General features: G+C 42.4%; 1 protein-coding gene across 9 annotated transcripts in view; it reads left to right on the top strand.

Annotated features, from left to right (window-relative positions):
• The window catches only part of PKP4 (plakophilin 4), a 275,173-nt gene that overhangs the window by 241,495 nt on the left and 9,082 nt on the right, over positions 1-24,596 (top strand). For 7 of the 9 annotated variants that reach the window (XM_090045670.1, XM_090045673.1, XM_090045668.1 and 4 more), the window contains 9 exons: positions 928-1,111; positions 2,406-2,523; positions 3,014-3,205; positions 5,826-5,999; positions 7,753-7,903; positions 15,998-16,217; positions 18,595-18,679; positions 18,806-18,923; positions 24,462-24,593. In XM_090045670.1, the coding sequence (XP_089901796.1) occupies positions 928-1,111; positions 2,406-2,523; positions 3,014-3,205; positions 5,826-5,999; positions 7,753-7,903; positions 15,998-16,217; positions 18,595-18,679; positions 18,806-18,923; positions 24,462-24,593 (1,374 nt within the window). The remainder of the gene's footprint in view (positions 1-927; positions 1,112-2,405; positions 2,524-3,013; positions 3,206-5,825; positions 6,000-7,752; positions 7,904-15,997; positions 16,218-18,594; positions 18,680-18,805; positions 18,924-24,461; positions 24,594-24,596) is intronic. The other 2 variants (XM_090045672.1, XM_090045671.1) reach the window with 1 other exon arrangement.

Raw genomic sequence — 24,596 nt, 5'->3', positions numbered from 1 at the left:
TGCCACCCCACCTGCCCCCTCACCACCGGCACCACCCGCGACATCCGCCAGCAGCCCTCGATAACTGCTGGCAGTGTCTCCGGGTGGTCACCAACCACTGGTCAGTGCACGCCACCCCCCGCCCCCCCGACAGTGCTGTGGCCACCTGCGGGAGCTCACTGCTTGCCACCGCCTGCAAGAGCTCGCCGTGCCCCCCAGCCTCTGGGAGCATGCAACATTCATGACCCCAACAATCTTCTATTCATTTAACTTGAAACTTTGCACTTGTAGAGAGCGGCAAGTGCTTGACTCTGTGTACACAAACTTGCAGAGACACAATAGGGCTGGTGGGTCGGTTATCAGGTCTATTCTCTTTCATTTCCATATACTGCTGTTAACAAAGATGTTATCTCTGGAGACACAAATCCACAGTTTGAGAACTGAAACTAAGCATCACAGAGATGCTTAATGGGAACTTCTAGACTGAGTACTGAGTCCCACTGGGTAGAGAGTTTGGGTTTTTTTTAATCTTTACTAATCTATAGAGGAACCTCTGGGAACCCCATAAGATTGGGCCCCTAACAGTCTATGGCTTGTGACCTATTTATAAAAACGTTTCTAAAAAAGTTTACATAAATATATTGTCTCAAGTTATAATCCCTATTCCACAATGATATCTTTGAGCTCTAACATATCTTAAATTAAAACTATCTTTATATAGGTTTTTGTTTTTAAAGCATCTTAAGAAAAAAATCAAAAAATGTGATTACATTCTAAAAATCTAATTTAAATAAAAATCCAATTTAAATTTTAAAATCCAATTTTTTTTAACTGTTGATTTTTATCCACCTGTTTAACAGTGAATGCTATTTTATATTTGGTATTAAATGCTGCCAAGTCTCTTGTGATCTTTCAACATTAAATACTGCAATGGGATTTTCTTTTTAGGAGTTCTTTGGAACTTGTCCTCATGTGATGCAGTAAAAATGACAATCATTAGAGATGCTCTGTCTACGCTAACAAACACTGTGATAGTTCCACATTCTGGATGGAATAATTCTGCCTTTGATGATGATCATAAAATTAAATTCCAGACTTCTCTAGTTCTACGCAATACCACGGGATGCCTGAGGTAAATCACTGCATACTACAAGATCCATACTAACATAATAGCCAAACTGTACAACAGTGAATCCAGATTCTTTTTAAAATGCAATTTCTTAAACCATGTAGTTATTATATTCTTTGTAGTCTGCTTAGTTCTGTCATTCAGGCCAGCACTGCTTCTTACTCATCCTTGTTCAGAAAACAGCATAAATACAAACTTAGACCTTAGGAGAGACCAGTTAGAAAATGCTGTTTCAGCTCTTTTCCTGAGCGTTGCATTTCTGTTGTTTTTGTTCTCAAATCATACAGTGACCTTTTCCTTATTAACAGTAACTAATATAACCAAAGTCATAATACTAAAAGAATTTTCCATAAGCATTTGAAACAATTTGAATGAAGTCTCCTCTACAAAAGTAATGTGATATTATTACATCACTGGTAAGGTTATATAACATATAAAAAAGATTTTAATTTTTCTGCAAAAGCCATTTAAATCTTAGAAACGAATACAAATAATAAGAGGCATATATACTTTTTATGAGAAATATAAGAAAGCTTAGTGACTGTGAATGTTTAAATGTAGTTAACAATAAGCAGTGCATGAAATTTAGTTAATGGCAAGTTAAAATTGCATTTCTAAATGATTCTTATAATGTATTATTGCTACAGGTAAGAGCTAAGATTACTATAAATGAAAGATAAGGCGAAGCACTTATTTTCTGGGGGTCTTTATCTACTTTCCTTTGCACTTCACAGCAGTACTTTTTGTATAGCCAATTTCACTTCTTCCGTTACGTGGGTGTTTCACACATCACCAAGATAGAAGAACACTTGTAAAATAGAGAAATTAAAAATAACCAAAAAAATCAATTACAAGAGAACTCAAGGGCCCGAAGTAGTGAATCCACTTGTGTCTTTTTCCTTTTTTTAAGTGATTTCACACTGACTGTTTCTTTAAACTACAGTGTTGTGATACAGAGCTCTACAGTCATCAGAGTGAAACTGAGGGATTTCTTTGCACTTGGTGATGGCTGGTCATCCCATACCCTGGAACATTGCTAGACTATTCCTGCCAAAAGTGCTTCCCCCCCCCCCAACTTGCAGATTTTTATGAACTACGTATAGTCTATTTGTTTGCAGTGCACTATATTGAGCTAAGTGGCATATTTGTAATTTCCCAACGTAAATTATCAGCCAACTCTAAAAAAGCCCTTCCTTTTGCAAATTATTTGATTAATTAAAACACTGTGTTGATATATGTATGCCTTTGAATACTGTACAGTCTTGATTTACATTCTTGCTATATTTTAACACTTCAGGAACCTAAGCTCTGCAGGAGAAGAAGCACGGAAACAGATGAGGTCTTGTGAAGGACTGGTTGATTCATTGCTGTATGTGATTCACACATGTGTGAACACATCAGACTATGACAGCAAGGTGTGGCCACATTTTAACTAAATAATTCTTTGGTACCAAACCAGTTGTCTGATGTGATTCTGTTCTGCTTTGTACAGTAGAATTGAACCACTTGTGGTGTACTTACTTTTGCTGACCTTTTCTTTTCCAGCTACATTTATTTATGCACAATCAAATCCAACTGTGGAACACACTTATTCTGTGTGTTTGATTTGACAATGTTGAAGTACTCCCTCTTTGGTAAATAGTAATAATATTCAGTGCTTAGCATGCCTTTCACCTTCAAAATCCTTTTAAAAAATCCTGAATTTATCACTGTAAAGTGGGTGACTGTTATCACATTTTTGGGAAGGAAGTTTACAAGATTATAATTTGTCCAAGGACAAGGAGAGAGTGGTTAGGCTCAAATTTAGAATTTGGGGTTCCTGGTCCAAGATTCTGTGGTCTGAAAGCTTGATGCATTTTATGTGAAAGTGTTAATTACAGGTTATCTTCACACTTTGGGTTCTAGACAGTGGAGAACTGTGTGTGCACACTGAGAAACCTGTCCTATCGTCTAGAATTGGAGGTACCTCAGGCACGCCTACTGGGTATTAATGAACTGGATGACTTGCTAGGGAAAGAATCACCAAGTAAAGATGCAGAACCAAGCTGCTGGGGAAAAAAGAAGAAGAAGAAAAAAAGAACTGCACAAGAAGATCAGGTTTGCTTTTTCCTTGTTTAAAAACTTGAGATACTGTTTTCCTGATAGTAGAGAAGTATGTGTGGAGAAAACTATCTATAAAAGCATAGTGACTACCTCCGGCACGTAAAATGCTGATGTTAAGATAGGGCTGTGTTAGATTTCCAAAAGAGTTCAGGTGCCATTTAGGGCTCTGTGAAATGACTGTTTCATTGCGTTTTTGCATTTGGCATTTCAGAGGGACAGTCATTTGTTTTGGTGTTTCAGATAACTGTCCTGTTTTGATTTGGCCCAATCTGTTTCAGAGTTTCAGCGGTGTTTCAGTGTTTCAGCCATAGGCTATAATGGGAAATCACTAAAATGCCTATAACGTTACCATTCCTTGCCTGATTCAGATGACAGGAATTGCAGGAATGGTAGCCCCTTCTGAGGGCAGGAAGCCTGCCAAGTTTCAAGGAGATAGTTGCAGAGGATTTTGTGAAACTGCACCTCAAACGGTTCAAAGCAAATCGCACATTATTTGCCAGCAGCGGGAGCATGCTGTCATTCCTCATGCAGATCCAGGGGCCTGTGCCCCCCAGAAGGAGTCTGGCACAGCCCTGCAGCCCTCCCAGGGCGCGCAGGCTCCCACGTCTGCATGTAGGGTGACAGCAGGCTGCCGCTGCCAGCTGGGGCCAGCACCAGCACTGCGTTCTTCCCTGCACTTGGCATGGAGTGTGCTGAGCAGACGCGGTTGTGGGTGCTGGCCCTGGCCCCAGCCAGCAGCAGCAGCATGCTGTTATCCGCATGCTCCGTAGCCGGTGAGTGCAGAGCTTTAAAAACAAAAAAACACTCATCGGCTCTGGCAGCAGCAATTGGGATCTCTGGGCACTCATGGCAGAGCCCCCCCTGGACAGCGAGGATGGCTCCCCCCCCACCTGGCATCCATGCAGCACCTGTCCCATGGTGTGGGTGCAGCACAGCTCAGCAGGATGCTGTGCACTGTCCGGGAGTTGGAGCTGATCCACCTGTCAGCTAGAGCTCCCAGTTCAATTCCCCAGCTCTCTAATCATTTCCCCAGCTCTTCCTGAGGGGTGCAGCCCCCTGATCTATGTGCAGAGTTTCAGTGGGCTGCTGCTGCTGCTGCCGGCTGGGGAGATGGCCCAAGCCGCCATCATCCTGCATCATCTGGGGGCCCACGTCCCATGGGAAGAGCTGAGGGCAGTGATCAGAGAGCTGGGGGAAAGATCGAGGAGCTTGGTAATCAAATTGGAAACTGGGGGAATGTTCAGGGACTGGAACCTTCCTCCGTCCCGCAGCTCGATTCCCCAGCCTCCTGATTGCTTCCCCCAGCACTCTGATCATTGTCCCAACTCTTCCTGGAGACTGCGGGCCCCCGGATCTGTGCGCTGGGTTTTGGCAGGCTGTGCTGAGCGGCTGCCACTGGCCCCAGCCTGCAGTGACAGCCTGCTGAAACCCCACGTGCAGGTCAGGGGCCTGCACCCGCTGGAAAGAGCTGGGGAAATGATCAGAGAGCCGGGGAAGCTATCTGAGAGCTGGGGAATCAAACTGGGAATTAGACATCAATACCAGAGCAGTCCTTCCCCCCCACCCTATTTCCATTCCCTCTTAGTTTTTGTTTCCCTGCAAGCCCAGCTCCAAAACTCTGAAGTTCTCCAAAACATTTCCAAAATGTTTTGCAGCCTTCTGATTCATTTTGGAGCTGTCCTGGAGCCTTCCATTTCAATTTGGATTTGGTGTTTCAGGTACTAAAATGGCCCAAAACATTTCTGAAACAAAACAGCTGCTGAAATTTTCACACAACCCAACTAAGCAGCCAGCAGCTTCTGGCCTACTGTCACTTAATCAGCAGGGCTGGAGGATATCCTCACCAGTGGACCCTCCCTGGAACACCCAACAATAAGGCAAACACTACCTCTGTCCTCTGCCCCTTGCATAGATTGGGGTCATTCCATCTATGCAGGGAGTAGGAAGCAGTGGCACAGGTGTAGCACAGAGCAGTGGCACAAGAAATTGCTGCCACCACTTAAACAGCATATGCAGGCTGGAGCAGTATACCTCCAAGGCTTCCTGACAGCTTGCTACTGGACAGACTATCAGAGCCAGTGCTCTTCCTCTCTTCCTCCCCCTTGGAGGGAGGAAGAACAAAAGACTGGGGGATGCTGGGTGACCCTGAGAGAAACATACAGCCATTCAAGCTGGCACACAAAAGCTTCCTGGGAGAGAGAACTTCCTGGCTGGAAGTGTTACCATTGTTTTGTGGATAAACTGCTTTCTTCCATGAAAAACCCCTTGAACACCTGTACACTACCTTATCTCTGATGGAAGAAAGGCATTTCTCCCAGTACAAACATAACACCAAACCATAGCCTCAAGTAACTATAAGCCTGTCAGCCCTAGATTGATCCTGAGCAAAATAGTGGGATAGTTGATATGGGACTTGAATAATAAAGAATTAAAAGAGGGAAATACAATAAATCCCAGTTAATAAGGCTTTATGGAAAATATCCTGTTAAACTAACTTGATAACTATTTTTATGGGATTAACAAATCAGTTGATGAAAGTAATATTGTGGAGGATTTCAGTTTTGTTCGAACTGGTGTGCTAACAACTAACACGTCTTTTGGTTTTTTCCCTCAGTGGGATGGAGTTGGCCCTATACCAGGATTTTCTAAATCTCCCAAAGGGGTGGAAATGCTATGGCATCCATCTGTGGTAAAACCATATCTAACACTTCTAGCAGAAAGCTCTAACCCAGCCACCCTGGAGGGTTCTGCAGGATCTCTCCAGAATCTTTCTGCAGGCAACTGGAAGGTATTACATTAAGCTCATCCCATAATCTTAATAGCTGTTTGAATTTCCCCACTTCCTCCTACATGTAAACCCTAATTGTTCTCTTTCAACAAAATATTAGCACTTGTGTGTATTGAATATATAATTTGCTGCCATGTGTATGTTGACACATCTTCATTAATCAGTGCCTTCAGTGCTCATTCATACAGTGCACAGCCTGTATTCATATAGTGTACATACAGTACATATCACTGTTCCTCCACAATGACCAAGAAATTAGTCCCTAAAAGTGCAGAGCAGTTCCTCTGAGTTGAAGGTTCTTTTAAATCTACTTTGAAATCAGCTGAAAGTGCAGATCCAGAAGCACAGTAGGACAGCTTTGCACTTGGAGCAGCTGTGGCACATGGGACAGTGCAGAGCTGCCACAATGCTAATTATGGTGGTGCAGTCAGCCACCACTATGGTGGTGGCTGTTTTTGCACTCTGCTATAAAGGTAGAAAAATAGCCCCCCATTAGTTACAGTACTGTGAGTATTCATTAAAAGTCAAGGACTGGCCTCCAAGTGCATCGCTTCCTTGGTGCATGTCAGTTTAGGCAATCAAAGGAGATAAGCACGCACAGGTGCTGAGCAGAGTCTTTCTTACACCCATAACTGGCAGTATAGCATGCACTTTTATAACTTTTTGCTAGACCTGTCTTGAACAGGTGGACAAACATGCCAGATTTTAAAGTGTTATTTGTGATGTGGACAAATATGTTCTTAGAATTCAGATGAGTTTGGAGGCACTCGATTACTTGGGGGTGGAGGGGGTGTCATCTTTTATCTAGTGAAATAAAAATATGTTTAAATAATCTTTTGCGCTGTTGGTGCACTTTTACTGTACAGATTTGCCTAGCAATCAAAACTGCCTTATAAGATAGATACATACTATCCCCACTTCACAGAAATTTATTTTCACAATGAAAAGAAATACAAGTATGGCAGCAGGGAAAGGAGACATCTTGTTGAAAGTGGCATTGAAATCTGTGCCACTGTTTAAAAACAAAGTAGTATTTTCCCCACTGAATACAAATGCCAGAGAACCGTTTAACTCTGAATTTTGGTGGAAAATTGATGCAGAAACAGAGGACATGAGCCAGATGTAAACATAAAACGTATGGCACCAGTTTGTGGGAATCAGGACAGGCTGTTTCTTAGTAAGTTATGGTAGTTGACACGCTTAGTGGCTATCAGCAAGAGTAGGACACTTTTTATTATTTGCTGCTGTACTCTCAGCATACACTCACACTTGTAGCCCTCACATATGGTTCATTGCGAAGGCACCACAGGACATCTCTTTAATCACTTTTATATATTTGTCAGAAAGAGATAAAAATACTCATTGCTTTCTTTGCTATACAAAAATAGCTGACATTTTTATCTAGGACTTTTGAGCATTTATCGCAGATGTTTTTGAATCAGCCTTTTTCCTAAAGTATTCCCTTCTTAATAGATGTAATGTTTTATGTCATCCATTTAGAACAGTTAATCTAGTCGTTCATGCTTTTATTAATTTTGTGTTTTTAAATATTCTTCTCAAATGGGGAGAATTCAGTGGGCCAAAGACAGGCAAGTTCTAATTCCTAGCACCTGTCCAGGAACTGGGCACCTCTTTATCATTTGTGCCTTTGAAAATCTCCCACTAAAGCACTTAGGAATAATAATACTATATTAAAACATTATGTTGATGTTTTAAGATGGCAGGTTTGTAAGTCATTAAGTATGTGTATTAGTTTGCAGCATATATTCGAGCTGCTGTCAGAAAAGAAAAAGGACTTCCAATTCTTGTGGAACTGCTAAGAATGGATAATGATAGAGTTGTTTCTTCTGTTGCAACTGCCTTAAGGAACATGGCGTTAGATGTTCGCAACAAGGAGCTGATTGGTAAGTTTGTCACTGACTTGCATGTTCAGTCATAGCAATACAAGACAATCTTTCCTTTGATGCACATAAGGGATTTTTTTCCTTTTGGGATGATGTTCCCCTGTGATCTATGTGTTCCCTTTTATCATATGTCACTAGTGTCGCACACATTTAATCTTGACAGCAATAGGTGTTTGGAACAACATTGTCTGTTAATTTGCCCTTAGCCGTCTTACAATCCCTTTACAACACATAGGAGTCACTTGAACTCAAAGTAAATCAAATAAAAAGTTATCACTGTAGAACATGATGGAAAATGCAACTACTGTTCCTTGGAGCCAAAACAGTAACCTTCTCAGCCAGCCTCAAGGTTGTTCATGTACTGTAAAGGATTTAACAGTCCAGATCTTAACACATAATAAATGTTTTGTTCTGATTATGTTGTATTCTTCATCTCCTACTAAAATACATGTTTCCATCAAAACTCAGGTGTGGGACCACATAAGAGTAGGAGCATACGTAATTGATAGTGCTACTTTTCTAAATCATTAATTATTTTTGTTTCCTAAACTAATGATTAGCACTTTGCAGCTCCAATCTGTGCCCTTCTCATCTGGGATACATTTCAAAGGGAACATAAGTATTTGTCCTGCCCTGAACAGGAGCCTTGCAAATCCACCCAGAGGACGGGGCACAGCACATTCTGAGAATGCCTCAGCCTTAGCTTCAGGCTGTTGTAGTCCAAAAGAATCCCACAAACATCTGTCATGATGCAGAGAAGCTTAATTTTCATATAACAAGAAATAACTCGCTGGGATTATTTTAAACCAGTGTAATAATTATGCAAGTGCTACTTGCACAAGTAGGGTACAGTTTGTACAGATAAATATAAATGCAGTTGAAAATACAGTTCTATTATTTATTTATGAAGCTTACTCAATTAGGATACTCAGAATACAATGCCATAATCTCATAATTATAAAAATAATCTTGGCAACCAAAAACCAATATATAATGTGTGTTTTGAGTAAAGATTGCAAGGAAGTTATTAATGCAGCTCTATGAATATTTTCAGTTTTCAAATTCTCTGACCCTATTCAATCTGGACATACACCTAGCTATGAGATGGAAACTGCAGTAGCTGTACTGATCCGTGAACTTCTGGGCTAGGGACAGACATTACACATAAACCAGTTTAAGTGATCAGAAACCAATTTAAACCTGTAACAGAACGGATGTTCAGTGCACATAAATGGGTTTGAAAATGGCTGCAACTGGTTTGAGATAAACCTGGTTGAATGTAGTATATCATACTTAACTGATTTGGGTCAAACTGGTTTATGCAAAGTCTGTCCCAGACCCCTTCCTGGTTCAAGTTAAACCAGACTCCCCCAGGATCCTGGCATGCTCTCTGTGCTGGGCGGGGCTCTCTGCTCCACAGCAGAGCTGGCTCCTCCCCTCTGCTTCCTGGCAGAGACTGCAGGCATCTGCCTGGCTTCCCCCTACTCCCTCACCCCTCCCCGCCCCTCCCCATTCCCTGCTAAGCAGAGATTCCCCTCTCCTCTCTGCTTTACACAGACACCTCAGCATTAGCTACATACCACATGCTGGCTGCAGTCTGTGCTGTGGGAGACTAGACAAAGGCAGACAGGACTGTGTCTACTTAGGGCTTTTTGGAACTAATCACCAGCTAGCTGGTAATGTTCCTCTGTTCCTTCCTTGGAAGAAGAAGAGTTTGAACTAATGGAGAGAAGCTTTTGTTTTCTTTATGAGCTGATAAACACTGAGTTAGGGGTGATGATAAACACTGTTATCAATTGCCGGCTGGGGGCGTGGGGTAGAACCCCTCTCTAATCAGAGTATCCTGCCGGGGCCTGGCCACGCCTCCCCTCAGCTCAGTGCTCTGGAAGGGAAGGAAGGGCTGCTCTAGCACCCCCCAGTTTTTAGCCTGAGCCACTGCAGGTATGTGTCTGCATTTCTGGGATGTCTCTGAGGTTACAAACCGGTTTAGCCTAGCCAGGTTAAATTAACCTGTAAAGATTGAGTCAATTCAGGCTCAGGCTTTTTGAATGTCTATCCCTAGCTCTGCTGTCTGTAGTTTGTGTTGACATTATTAGATATTTATATTGTCTTTGACCATATAAAATTTATCATACTTTTGAGTTAATCATAACTTGTTAATCTCTGGTGACCTTTAGCAGAAGTGAATAGAATCACTTTGAAGAGGTTTTCCTCCGCTAAACATGGGAGGAGCCAGTGGTTATTGTAAGCTGTTGTTTGTGTCCCTCAGGCATTCTCATATAAGGCACTGATGAAATGTACTTTCTCCCCTCTCTGATACACTCTGAACAAGGTCACCAAAAAGTTAGTAAAAAAATGTGTTGCAATGTCTGCGGCATCCAGATGATACCCAGCTGGAGTTCCTTCCATGTAGGAGAGATCACTGCTGGCAGAGTAATCTCCCAGAGGGCCTCTCAGCTCTCTGTAATGTACGCTTTCCTATTCCCTCCCTCAACTCCCAGAGCCTGCCTTGGTAACCTTTTAGATATGCTGGAAAACTGATCCTGTTTTCTATAGAATTTCACAAAAAGGATGGGATTATTTGTTACTACAGAACCATTTGTTTTTATGTTTATTTTATTAAAATGGGAGCCAGTTGCAGTTGATTTAAATAATCTATTTTTATTATTTTTACTAGGAATTATAGGTCTTATGAATGGCTTCCAGAGGTTCTTCAGTCTTAATAAAATCAAAGCAGAACTGCTGAATAGGCTGTACTCTTTGTGTCATTACATTTAGCTCTGACATTTTTGTTAGCTTGTTTTGCATGGTTTTCCATTTCTTAATGGTTTTGTTGAACAGATATTCTTAAAAACAAGATTGGGCATGTTTACTGTGAAAGCCATATTTGCAAAATGTGTCCATTTTCATGTAAATAGACCTCCTATATTTGAAAATGTGTGCCTAATATTTTGCACATCTTTCCCAATACTGTAATAAAAATATTCTCTGCAGACAGATAGAGAAATATTGCTCATAGGTAGCATAGGAAAGTAGAGCCAGAAGGGACCTCACAAGGTCATTTAGTCTAGCCCCCTGCTCATGGCAGGATTGTCCCTGACTAAAGCATCCCAGCTAAATGTCTGTCCAACCTGCTCTTGAAAATTTCCAAGGATTAAGATTCTGCAACTTCTCTAAATAGCAGACCATCCAATACTTGACCATCCTCATAGTAAGAAAATTCTTCCTAATCTCCAACCTAAATTTCCCCCTGCTGAAGCTTGAGGTCATTGTTCCTAGTCCTGTCCCTTGGAGTCACAGATAAAAGCCTGTATCCATCCTCTCTGTAATTGCCCTTCAGGTATTTCAAGACAGTTATGAGTATTCTCTTCTCCAGAATGAATAGCCATTGATGTTTCTTCATAAATTCTGCTTTCCAGGCCCCTAATCATTTTTGTTACTCTGCACTCAACTCTTTCCAATCTGGCCACATCTTTCTTAATGTGTGGGGCCTAAAACTGGACACAGTACTCCAGGTGAGGCCTCACTAGTGCCGAATAGAGCAGGAGAATCCTTTCTCTTGATTTGCAAGCAATGCTTCTGTTACTACAACCCAATATTCTGTTGGCTTTTTTTGCTGTTGGCTCATAATCAGCTGACTGTAATCCCCAGGTTCTTTTCTGCTGTACTGCAGCCCAGCCCATCATTCCAGTCTGCATTTGTGCATACAATTATTCCATACCAAGTGCAGGGCTTTGCACTTGTCTATATTGCATCTCATCTGGTTGAATACAGACCATTTCTCCAGCCTGTCGAGGTCAATCTGGATTCTAGCCCTGTACTCCAGACTATCTACAGCTCTACCTAGCTTAGTGTCACTAGCAAATTGGCTAAGGGTGAACTCAGTCCCATCCTCCAAATCATTAATGAAGGTGTTGAATAATACCAGACCCAAGACAGACCTCTGGGAAACCCCACTTGATACCTCCACCCAACTAGATATTGAGCCATTGATGACTACTCATTGAGCACAATAATCCAACCAGTTACATATCCATGTTACAGTGCTTTTATCTAGTCTCCATTTGCTTAGTTTGTTAATGAGGGAGCCCTGGCAGACAAAAGCCTTGCTAAAATCAAAGTAATTCACATCCACTGCTCTCCCCCCATACAAAGCCTATCACCATTTCATAGAAGGAAATCAGGTTGGTCAGGCATAACTTGCTCTTTGTGAATCCATGCTGGATGTTTCTGATCTCCAGGGATCTGGGTTTTCTGTTTCCTATGGGGAAAATGTGGGAAAATGCAGACTTTTTCCTTTGAAGGAGAAAAGCATGAGAAATGATGGGTTCCCTTTGCAAGCTGTCAGCCTTCAAGCCTCCAAAGGGCTGGAGGGAGCGGGAGGAGAGCCATCACAGACAAGGGGCACTACAGGCATGTGTGTGCATACACATGTATGTGCTGGCCAGGCAACATGGAAACAGCTCCCGCAGTTCCCTCCATGTAAGTCTGTGGGGGAGGAGAGCAGGTTAAGGCCCCCAACAGTGAGGGAGGGCTCAGACTAAGGGTGCTGCCCAGCCGGGCTGTGCATGAAGCCAAAGAACAGGGTGGGAATGCAGGGTCAGTTGGGGAGCAGGGTGGAGCCACAAGTGGCTCATCCTGGGTGTAGTGGTGAGGGCTGGCTCCCCGCACTGCACACACTCCCAGGGAGAGGCATGGGAGGACACATTCCCCCCCAGATTTGTGCATGGGATGGGGTCAAATAGAAGATGCCCACTGTGCTTCCTACCCTGCTGCCCTCCCCCCAGGGACCCCCACAGCCCAGCAGGTGGGACCCCGCACAAGAGAGCAGAGAAGGGCAGTCAGACTCAGTGCTGCTGTCAGGAGCCCCACACTGCTATGGCAAGGTGCCCTTTGCACCACCACTGCTGCTGTCAAGTGAGCCAGGGGCACCTTGCCATGGTGGCATGGGGCTCCCAACAGCGGCACTGAGCCTGCCTGCCCTTCTCTGCTCTCCTCTGCTGGGTTTCACCCATTGGGCCATGGAGGCCTCCAGGGGGAGGACAGCAGGACAAGGAGCCCCAAGCCTACAACAAGCAGCCCACATTCGCAACCCCCCCCCACATCAGGCTCTGCTCTGTCCGTGTGGCCCTTGGGAGCAGTGGTGGGAAGCATGATTCCACTCTGGCCACAGCAGCTGCCATCTCCCACAGGTGGTGGCTGGGCTCAGGTGCTGCTGAGGGGTGGGGGCAGGGAGCTGTGGGCCCTAGCCCTGGTCCCGTAACCCTGGTCCCATAGCCATAGCAGCTGGGGTCCCCTCTGGCAGGGTTGCAGGGGGCAGGGGCTGCAGGCCGGGAGTGAGGGGCACTAGTAGTACTGTGGATGGCAGGCTGCTGGTGGGGAGTGAGGGACACCAGCAGGGGGCGGTGGGCTATAGGTCAGGAGTAAAGGGCCACCAGCAAGGCTGGGGGCCTGTGGATTTGAAGTGAGGGGCAAAAGTAGGGGCTGAGCACCAGCATATCAGAGTTGCTCAGCACCACAAAGCAGTGGGGCCCAAAGCCACAGCTGGGCCTGTGTGCTGGTGAGCAAAGGTGACAGGGGAGCTCTGATTTTCTGTGATAAAAAACTAAAATCAAATGCCAAAATATATAGGTACAGTATTTAGAATATATTATATTATAAGTGGCTGAGGCATTGATAGGCTTCCAAATTGCTTTAAAACTGTAACTGTATCAATAAAACATTGTGTTCAACTGATACCTATATATATATATAGTGGTGTTTTATTTTAATCACGGAAAAACATGGATTTGGGGGGGTTTAATCAGAGAATTTGCCATTTTTATCAGAGAATTCTCAGTTTTTAAACAAGAAAACCAGGATCTCTTCTGATCTTGTTCTCTAAGCGCTTTGCAATAGATTCCTTGAGGACCTGCCTACTCCATGATCTTTCCAGGCATCAGCATCTGGTTGACTGATCTAATTCCTCAAATCCTTCTTCTCACCTTTCTTAAAGATGGGCACTGCATTTGCCTTTTTTGAATCATCTGAGACTTCACCTGACATCCATGACTTCTCAAAGAGCATAGCTAATAGCTCTGAAACTCCTTCTGCCAATTCCTTCAGTACCCTAGGATGCATCCCATCTAGCCCTACTGACTTGAAAGCATGTGGTTTCTCTAAGTAATCCCTAATTTGTTCTTCTGCTGCTCTAGGCTGTTTGTCAATATCCCCATCTTTGCTATTAAATGCACTTGTCATCTAGTGACTGCCCCCATTTATGAAGACTAGAATAAAAAAAGGCATTAAATACTTATGCCTTCTCTGTATCATCTGTACCTAGATTCCCTCCTGCATTCTGTAAGGGATCTATTATTACTACAGTCTTCATCTTACTCTTGACATACTTCTAGAATCCCTTTTATTGCCTTCATGTCCCTTGCCAGCTGCATCTCAAATTGTGCCGTGGCCTTCCTAATTTTTCCCTGCACACACATGCAATGCTCTTATACTCTTCACTAGTACTATGACCAAGGTTCCACTTTTCATAGGATTCCTTTTTTGAGTTTCAGCTCATTGAACACATTCCTGTCTAGCCAGTCTGGTCTCCTGTTGCACTTCCTATTCTTCCACTGCTTCAAAATAGCTTACTCCTGCACCTTTAAAAGGTCCTTCTTAAAATACAGTTAGTTCTCCTGGACTCCTTTTCTCCTCAGATTTGCCCCCAGGGGATCCTGCCCGCCAGAGTTCCCTGAGTTTATCAAAATCTGCCTTTCTGAAGTCCGGTGAATTGCTGTGTTTTTTTAATGGAGTCAGAAAGCTTATTTTTTTGTTGCATTTCTTTATGGTTAAGGATCAGGGTTTCTCCCCAGGTACAGTATGTAAATATAAAGTTAAAGCCCTTGTGTAAAGTTTTATCCATTATTTATCCATTATTCACCATTATATATAAATGTCTTCAATAAAATCCATTAATAGCCATTCAGTTATCAACATGGGCTAAGCAGAAAAAATATTGACTTTAGCTTTAGTAATTTCCCTTGTTTGCAACGTGACTATGCTTGTTTGTTAGGCAGTAATTGAAATCTGAAAGAGTCCAGATCTAATCTTTTGCGGGTGAGGAGCAAGGTGAAGAAAACATCTATAAGAACTGCTTTCAAAATTACCGAGAGTGTCTCTATGCTCTGGGGGCTGCTGCTGCTTTACAAAGAGCATCTGTACCTGGGCCTCCACTGTAGATATGGCTCCATTCGCAGGACGAGTTTTGCTGCTGCCAGAGTGCTGCTCCCCAAAACGGATGCTTTGCTGACAGGAGCCATCTCCCACAGGCAGAGCTGCATCCACATGGGGGACTTCAGCAACAGAATGACATTGTCTATAGGGGGTGATCTTTCACCTCATAGTCAACAGAGCCCTGTTGGGAAAATAAATGTGGACAAAACCTATTTACTAGTAAAGTACAGGTTTATGTCTACCTAAAAGTGTAAAGACTTTCCAATTAATAATATCTGTCAACAATTAAGATAGTGTTTGAATTGAGGACAAAAGTAAATGATAATAAGGTCCAATATTTTCTTACCCTTTTCATCATTTTCCAACCATTTTAACTTAGAACAATTGACAGCAAAGTGTGATTGGCCAATAAAGATCCGTTGATTCAAACCCTGCTCGTAGAAGATTATATATTTCTTGTGCATTCCCCTAAGACCCAAGTTGTTCTAAAAGATTCATAAACAATGTTATTGGAACGTTGTTTCTCTTTTGGTGTAAAACACCCCAGCTAAAGTAAACCTAACTAAATAAATAAGCATACATATTTGAGTCTCTCTGTGTATATTGGCATGTTGCCATGATATTTATTTAAACAGCCTTTCTCTAATCTAGTAGGAAAAAAGAACCAATTGTAATTCAGAAAATAACACTATATTTTCTCTTGCTTCTGTGTGCCATTTGAATTAGTATTGTATTCAACTTGGTGGTGGTGGTATTTATTCTACATTCCTTCATTATTGCCTTTAAACTTGTATGTTTCTTGTCAAGATACTGATTTTATAATTTTTAAATACAAATAGAAAACACATTTTCTAACTTGGTTTTATTTATGGTTCTTTGTAGGTAAATATGCCATGCGAGATCTAGTGAATCGCCTTCCAGGAGGCAACGGCACAAGCATATTGTCTGATGAGACTGTAGCAGCAATCTGTTGTGCTTTGCATGAGGTCACTAGTAAGAACATGGAAAATGCCAAAGCTTTGGCTGACACAGGAGGAATAGAAAAACTTGTGAACATAACAAAAGGAAGGGGTGACAGGCAAGTCAGCAGCAGGGCTCACGAGTGAGATATTTCTTATTCCATTTCAGATTTAAAAAGCACTTGAAAGGGAATTTTAAAGAGAAAAAGGATTCATTACCACATTCCTGGTTTGCTGACAAAACTAGTAGTCTCCCATAGCTGCAACCTGTTAGGCAAGGGAAAAGGCTCTTTGGCATCTGTTTCGTTTTGTAATGTTATTTCCATCCAGGTCCTGCCAGTCTTTCTCAGGGCACAGTATACTGGGTACAGGCCAGGATACTGTCTAAAGCTTGTGGGAGCTTTTGCTATAATTGGAACCATTAGAAACAAAATAGCAGCCCTCTGTTGCATTCTGTTCATAGAACATTGTTAGTTGCAATGTCAAGCACCCACAAGTTAAGAAACTGCAGAGTTAAGGCTGCTTGTGACTTTAATTCAGCTTCTCCAGACCAGTATATTGTGATAGTTGCTAATCCCGTGAACCTCTGCTTTCAGCAGCACCCTGCTTTAGTCAGTGTGAAAATAAATAGTGCTTACTTAGTGAGCTATTTTTATTTGCTCATCACTGATCCTGTACCTTATTTACTACACCATTCAAACCTTCTTCTGAATATAAAACGTATATTTCTTCAAGAGATTTTCCATGGCACTCAAAATATAATATCTGAGTATGTCATAAACATTAATTAGCATTCATAATATCCATGGTAGGCACAGTCAAGTTAATGTCAAAAGCATTCAGTTATTTTTGGTGCCCAAGGACCTGATTTTTTTCAGAACATCTAGTATGTGTGGTCAAGAACAGCACCCATTGATTTCAGTTGGAGGTGAGAGTCTGCAGCACTTTTGCAAATCAGACCTTAGTCTCTCAAGTCAGGCATCTAACAAATGATGGATCTGTGCAGAGTTAGTATTCTAAGTGACTTACGAAGCTTCACATAGGACCGCCGTAAGGTTCCATTCTAGTTCTCCAGCATATCATTCAAATACTTTAACCACAATGAAATCTTCTCTTATTGCTGGCTATTCCCTGCCTTATTTACTATACATCTACCAACTACTGGAATAACTTAGGCAAGGATCCTGGAGTCAAAAAGTCTCAACCACTGCACCCCCTGATTCATCCCCAGAGTGGGTCCCTCCATGTACTTACTGAGGTTGGAGTCTGCAATAAAAATGGTGTACAAACATTATATTAAATGAAAGGCCATATCATAACTACACACTAGTTACATGGGCATTTCTTAACTGCTATTCTTAACTTGATTTTGGTTCCATTCCCAGTATTGGAGGGAAACATGCTCTAGTGGGCACAGAATTTTCTGCACATAGCCTTCTTGCTTGCCCTCTCCTGCTCCAACTCCCTCCAACCTATACCTTTCCCAGACCAAACTGAATTTTCAAAGGCTTATAAATTGCCAAGATATAGGTGAATTTTTATAGCAAAAGACTCATGCCTAACATGGGAGCCTGATCTGGCAAATTTCAAGTCACTACTTACAGGGGTACTAGCACTTTTCAAAGAACAGGTTGCCAACATTTTTACCATTGACAAAACAGTCAAAACAATGGATTTCCCTGCCCTCATTTTGGAAGTGGCGGAATTGTTTGGCTGAAATTAAAAAAAAAAAAACAGGCTGAACTGAATGCCCAGATCCATAGCAGGGACAAGTTCAGTCCACTGGGTAACACTTGACAGACTGATTGTAAGTGACTGAAAACAGGGTCTTAGCAGGGGTGTTTGGCAACCTTACAAGGTGGTGCTACAAGTCCTGCCTACCTTTCTCTTTATTCATGATTGTCTTTAAATCAGGTGTAATAGAGTTGTAATTATTTGTTTTAATGTTATTCCACAGAACTGGTACAGCATAGGCAGTAACTATACTAACTGCCCCACCCTACCTATCCATGTGCTACCGGACAGACCTGGAGGAATCATATCTGGCATAACATAAGTGTAAAGGCCATGCCTGTGTAGTTGTAAACCAGCCTTTTTGCTGAGACCTATCACCGTGACCCCTAGTAGTTGTGATTTGCCTCTAAATTGCACTAGGAAGTGGCTCAGTGAAGCATAGTGCATCCACCTAACACATACTGAACTCCAAAATAGATGTAATGTAGTTGTCTGGGGGCAGAACTGAGCTCACACCAGTACAATCTAGGCACACTTATTGTCATGCATTGCATCTGTTTCTGAGTTCAGCATACATAGAGCAGCCTGTCGGGCTTCGCTGAAGTGCTTGTTAGTATGGCGCAGAGGTGGTGTCAACATGTTGATATGCATTTGTTCACTGGGAATTAGACTGAAATTACCCCAGCTTATTTCATGGCTGTAGCAAATCAAAGTGAAATTCACATATGCACCGTTTGCACTTTCTTTACATACTATACACTATAACGGTATTTTTTATTTTCTTAGATCATCATTGAAAGTGGTCAAGGCAGCAGCCCAGGTATTGAATACATTATGGCAATACCGAGACCTCCGTAGCATTTATAAAAAGGTAAATTACAACACTGCATCTGAAAAAATCAGCAGTCATCTGGAAATCATTCCACAAAGATTTGAAAGCATTTATTTTAATGAAATGTAATTCACTCTGGTATTCGGTTCTGCTGCCACTTCACAGGATGGGTGGAATCAGAGTCATTTTATTACACCAGTATCAACATTAGAGCGTGACCGATTCAAATCACATCCTTCTTTGTCTACAACCAATCAGCAGATGTCGCCTATCATACAGTCAGGTCAGTATCCTTCGTGTTTTTCTGGACAGGCTTGCTGAGGGACTTTGCCCCTTATGGGGGACCTTGTTTCCTCTTTTGAAAATCTGCACTCTGCTTTTGATTTATTTGCTGTTACGTTGTGAAATGGACATCCCCTGTGTCACAACCATATTTTTCCTTATAAACAGGAAAAGGTGGGTACTACTTGTAGAGCCTGTCAACTCTATCTATTAATCACTAGTCTTGTCCTTTCAGATGCACAAATGCCTAGGCTGTGTGCAGAACTTGAGATCAATATGGAAAACCAGACCTGAGGTTCCCTGCAGGTTCAGGCACTATCTTATTAGGCTAGAAGACCAGCCCAAGGGATCTGTCACAGTTAAACTCACTAAATGAGGAGGAAACAGAACACTTAATTCCTGCTTTGTTCTGTGTCCAAGGCTGGGAGTATTAGGATCCACATTTTCATGACCCATTTCTTAGCTGTATTTGTACATGAACATATATGTATGTTTGTGTGATTTTAGATGCATTATTGAGAAGCTGGATGCACATTTTGTCCTTGTTAAACTGTCAGTCTGACTGAACAGATTAAAACAGCCTTATAATGATGATGGTTATATGTATATAACATGCATTTAATATTTATACTATAGGATGGTAGAGACCGCAGTTGGGAACTGGGTTTGGGCTTCCTAGCCATTGTCCAAATATCAAAATAGATATAGTTCCTTCCCTAAAGGACAAAGGGAAATTGCCCCATGTTGCCCAGTCTGTGTGTGTTTCTGGTATTACTCAAAGTAGCTTTTTGTAAAAATATCAAGTATTAATATAGTCATTTGCAATCCCTCCTAAAATGTTACCATGAAACAACTCTGTTTTATGGCCCAGAAGACAAGAGTATAAGTGAGGATTGAGAACTCAGCCCCATAATCACTGTGGGATTAAAGCAGAGAGATGTAGCATCATCAGTATTTTTAATGTGGCTGTGGAAAAAGTGGTACAGTAATTATGATTTTCTTAGCACTGAGTGAAGGCATATAACCTGGACCAGCTTTTTGTATATGCTGATAACCTGACTGTTGTAAGAGACAGAAGATATGGTACAAAGGATGACTTAAGTCTAAGAAATAAGAATAATGGTTTAAGCTAAATGAAGATAAAAGCAAATACATGATTGTAAGCCAGCATCTTAGACAAGTTAACCTAGCAGCAAACAACCATAGATATCAACAAGTTTGACAGTTTAGACGCTTAGAAACACTAAACGTTAATAACATTTTGATGAGGGAGAAAAATAAGGCATAGATGCAAAGCAGCGGTGCCTGTTACTTTTCTCTGCAGAACATTTTTATCTCCAAAATACTGAGAAAGACAAAGTCCAGATATTCAAGACCACAACAAGACCTATTATTTTATATGGCTGAGAGACCTGGGTACTTGTCAAAATGGAAAAAGACAGTAAAATACTCTTAAAAAATAAAATAGAGGCAAATTTTTGAGTTAGGGAGATTACTTTGTGGATATTTGCTATGTTCAACTTGGGAGGTCTGTAATGGACTAGGCATAGTAAACAGTAAAATCCCAGCAACTTCACTGGCAGCATGTGACAGGTGCAGGTCCCAGGTGCAGTTGTGGCTCCATAATGCCTGCCCCAGCTCCAGCTCTAGGGGCCCTTACCTCCTTTACTTTTCCTGCCATGCCTTTGATGTTATTGTCTGGAAAGGAGGGAGGCTTCCTGAGGGACCTAGAGTGAGTCTGCCATTCAAGTGGTGGGCTTCAGCCTTCCTGGCCTCCAGCCTTTTGCTCTTGCTGAGCCCTCTAGCTCTAGTCCACTGACCAAACTGAGCTTCCGGGTTTCCAACTTCTAGTCTGGCCCTACAAGACCTTTATTTCTGCTCCTTTCTTGGGCTGTTGAGCAGAGCTCTCTAGGCTTTCTCTCTGGGCTCCAAGCCCTATCACTGCCCTGCCCAGGCGCTGGGCTCCCTAGCCCCCAAAGTCTCAGTCCTACCCTTCTCAGGTTCTCTGCAGCTGCTGCACACCTCCTGCAGGTGCCATGGGACCTCCTAAATCACCTCCATGATCCTCCCAAACCACCAGGCAAAACTGGAATCAAAACACAAACACAAGCCCTTCTGACTCTAACAAAATGCCAGCTCAATCCTGGATCTAGATCCATTGCTAGCCCTCATGTCTCTAGCTGACTTGGGGCCTAGTGCATTCAGTCTGCCTCTAATTCACAGGCCCCTCCACAGAGCTGCTTCTTGTTCAGCTCAATAGGCAGACTTGCCTGGCCAGCCTCTGGGGCTGCCTCATCTGGTAGGGATCCTGCTTTTCTGTGATTTAAAAAAATCCCCAATTTTCAAGTTAAAAAAAGTAATCCAAAATCCACATTTTTTAGTTATCGCAATGAAACACCACTATGTATTAGTGGCGTTTCATTTTAACCATGGAAAACTGTGGATTTTGGGTTACTTTTTTAACCTGAAAATTGGGGATTTTTTTATCAGAGCAAACCAGGATCCCTAAGAGTTCTCTCTCAGACCCTGCTGCCTTTCCGGTCAACTGACTTCCTCAGGGTTCCCTGCAAGTGTCTCCTAATTAATGTAATCAGTCAGTCTCTATGGCAACCTAGCTCCAGTTGTCCCCTGCTTCCAAAGCAGTGTTCTGGCTGGGCTTTTGCTCTCTTAAAGTGAGAGAGGGCCCCAGGCTCTTTGTTAAACAGGGCATATAGCTAGGATGATGGCAGATGAACCAGTCCAGTATCTCTTAGAAGGCCATTCTTATGAATTTGACCCTGTAGGTATTGAAAGAGAGGACAGAGACATAATATTGAGAAAAGCCTAAAACAGAGGCAGGAATTATTTTGGAACCGCGGCCGTTTATTGTGTTTTGGCAAGCTGTCGAGGGATGCCTGGGTAGCACTGTCCCTTGACAGGTGCCCCGCCCCAGTCGGCATCTTGTGACCAGAAGTCCCTCTCCTTGCCCCCCAAAGTACTCCTTTCAGCAAGGGGGTTTGCCAGCTAGAACTAGAAAACCACCAAATTATATTCTAAAAAGTGAACATCTAAAATGTTTATTAATTTGATTTCAAAAAATATTTTGTCCTGGTTTACATGTGTTTGTGCACTGTACATAGAGGGGATCATATATAATAGCATAATATGAAGCCTTACTCTTGTATAGTGTGGCAGGGTGGGTATAGGTTTGTGGGGACTGTAGGTGTGTGGGTATGTGGGGTGGGAGGGAAGGTGTGATTGTGTCTGCGGGGGGTGGATAGGTGTGGGGGGTGAGGGAGCATGTGGGGGTGTGTGGATATGTGTGGTGTAGGTGGGTGTGGGGCTTCTGGGGGGACTGTGTGGGGGGAGGGTGGCTGGGGTGTGTGAGGGGGTGTAGGTGTGGGGGTCTGCATGTATGGCAGTGCAAGGGGGGTGTGGGTGCATATGTATGGTGGGGTGTGCATGTGGGACTTGCTCTATGAACACAAACACACACACACACCCCTAGCAGTGCAGCCTGTGCTTCCTGGTCTGGCAATGCAGCTGGGAGCCATGTGGTGCTGGAGCAGTGCCAGGGCAGGAAGGTAGAGAAATGCCTGGGGGTGGGGTGGGGTAGGGCTGGGCTAGGCTGGGCTCCTACTTCCTGCTGCGGCTTCCCCTGGATCCTACTGCCCCAGGTTCCTGTTGTCTTTGACAGGCAACTAGGAGCAGGTACATATTTTCTAAATTTTTTAGGGGCCCTGCCAGCCAGATAGAATGGCCTGATGGGCCGGATCAAGCCCGCGGGCCTTATTTTGCCCACCCCTGGCCTAAGAGTTCTTAACGTAAGTTATTAGCAATAGGAAAATGATGCCCTTGACAGAAAGGAGTGGAGACAAATCATGAGGACAACCAAGGACATGTTCCAGCAGAGCTAGGAAATACAAGGAGACCTGTTAATCTTATGAGCTCAGAGTCTGGAGTATAAATAGTATGTTTATTGAATACTACAGTATCAATTCAAGTTCCATTGCAGACTAGAGCACGTTTAATTGAAAGACTATGCTGGTATAGTGGGACCTCAAAGTGAGGTTCATTGCTAGTATTCTAGGGATACTATTACGTATTCAAATGCCATTTTGACCAATATCAAAGTTTCAGTGGGCATGTCTACATGTCCATTAATACACCATAATTAGAGTGCATTGTTTAGTACCTGTAACAAGTACTAACGTAGTGTGCTGTAATTTACACTACTGTGCATTAGCACAGATGAATGGTTTTTTTCTCATGCTTCTGCACATTAGACTAAATCTACCGCGCAGTAGCATGGGCTTTGCCCACCATGCTAATGCACAATAGAATTAGTCTACTGCGCTAGAAGCATCTCATGTAGATGTGCCCACTGATGTGAGTAAAGTCTGTCTGTTTTCAGGTCTTTGGTAAGCTCTTACTAATAACAAAATCAAGAAAAAGGTGTGGGATGTGGGGAGATGTCACCAGTTAAAATGATTTTTTAAATTAAAGTTATAGTGATTTCCTAGCTCCCTTACAGACTGTTTGGTTTGATGTGCTCTAATTTTCTTCTCCATGTAAAATGTGGAGATGATCTGTTCTGTTCATTGTCATTGCTGACAGATTGATTGACCACTCTGTAAAACAGAGGAGGCACATCAAAATATAGATATTAAAGCAATCAAAATAGAGAAAGTTAATTATTCACTGTAAGGATATAAAGTAACCATGCAGTTGTGTTATGAACGTATTTGTGCTCTGATCAGCTGACAACCATTATTAGCCTGAGCTGAGGAGTTTTCATTCTATGTGCTGATCAAAGAATTCAGATTCAGTGTGTGTTTGAATAGATCATTTCAGCCAGTCAGGTGCAGAAGTGTGCATCTTCTTTCCAAGGATCTGGCCAGTGCCCCTTCACAGGACAGATTTAAGAGTTTCTATTCTAGTATAATAAAAAAAAAAAACCAGTCTTCAAACTGGTAAGCGCTTTATTATTTTGTGGGTAGTGAGGTCTTCAAATATAATAGATTGTATTAGACAGATAAAGTGTCTCACTCAAATCAGAACTGGTTGCTAGGGTATAATTCAGCTGTAAACAGTCTAGGGCAGGTACTTCGTTGAAGTTGCCAACTTCATTTCAGGTGATAAGTAATTTGTCACTTGTCCCTAGGGGACATCAGCTGAGAAATATTACTTATCAATCTTCCTTTTCAGATTGGTTTTAGAAGAAACAAGCTTTATTTTATATTTTTGGTACAGAAAAAGTATAATTTGTGCATATAACATTAATCTGTTTACTATAATAAGAACTTCAAAGTACATTACAGTTAGTAATGAATTAAAATTCAACAGTGCCCTTCTACTTTGACACTTCAAATCTACCATTGTTAAAAGACCTGTTTCTTGGGTTGTTGAAAACATTTGATTTCATGTGTACCATGCAGTGCTGAGTGCTGATAATTCAGTAGCCAAGCTGAGCACCAGATTTCTAGCCATCACTTTCATTTTCCTAAAGTGCTTTTTCCTCCCTATACATTGATACTCTCTCTTACGTTCTTTTCCTCAGTTGGCAGCACATCTTCATCGCCAGCACTGTTAGGAATTAGAGAACCTCGTTCAGAATACGATAGGACACAAACTTCTATGCAGTATTACAATAACCAAGGTGATGTCATTACACATAAGGATATGTATACTGGTA

This window comes from Crocodylus siamensis, chromosome 4 (genome assembly GCF_052110815.1).
Source record: "Crocodylus siamensis isolate JL-2025a chromosome 4, ASM5211081v1, whole genome shotgun sequence".
NCBI classification, from domain to species: Eukaryota; Metazoa; Chordata; order Crocodylia; family Crocodylidae; genus Crocodylus; species Crocodylus siamensis.
Note: the sequence above shows the minus strand (reverse complement) of the source record. Positions and strands in the feature narration are given on the sequence as shown.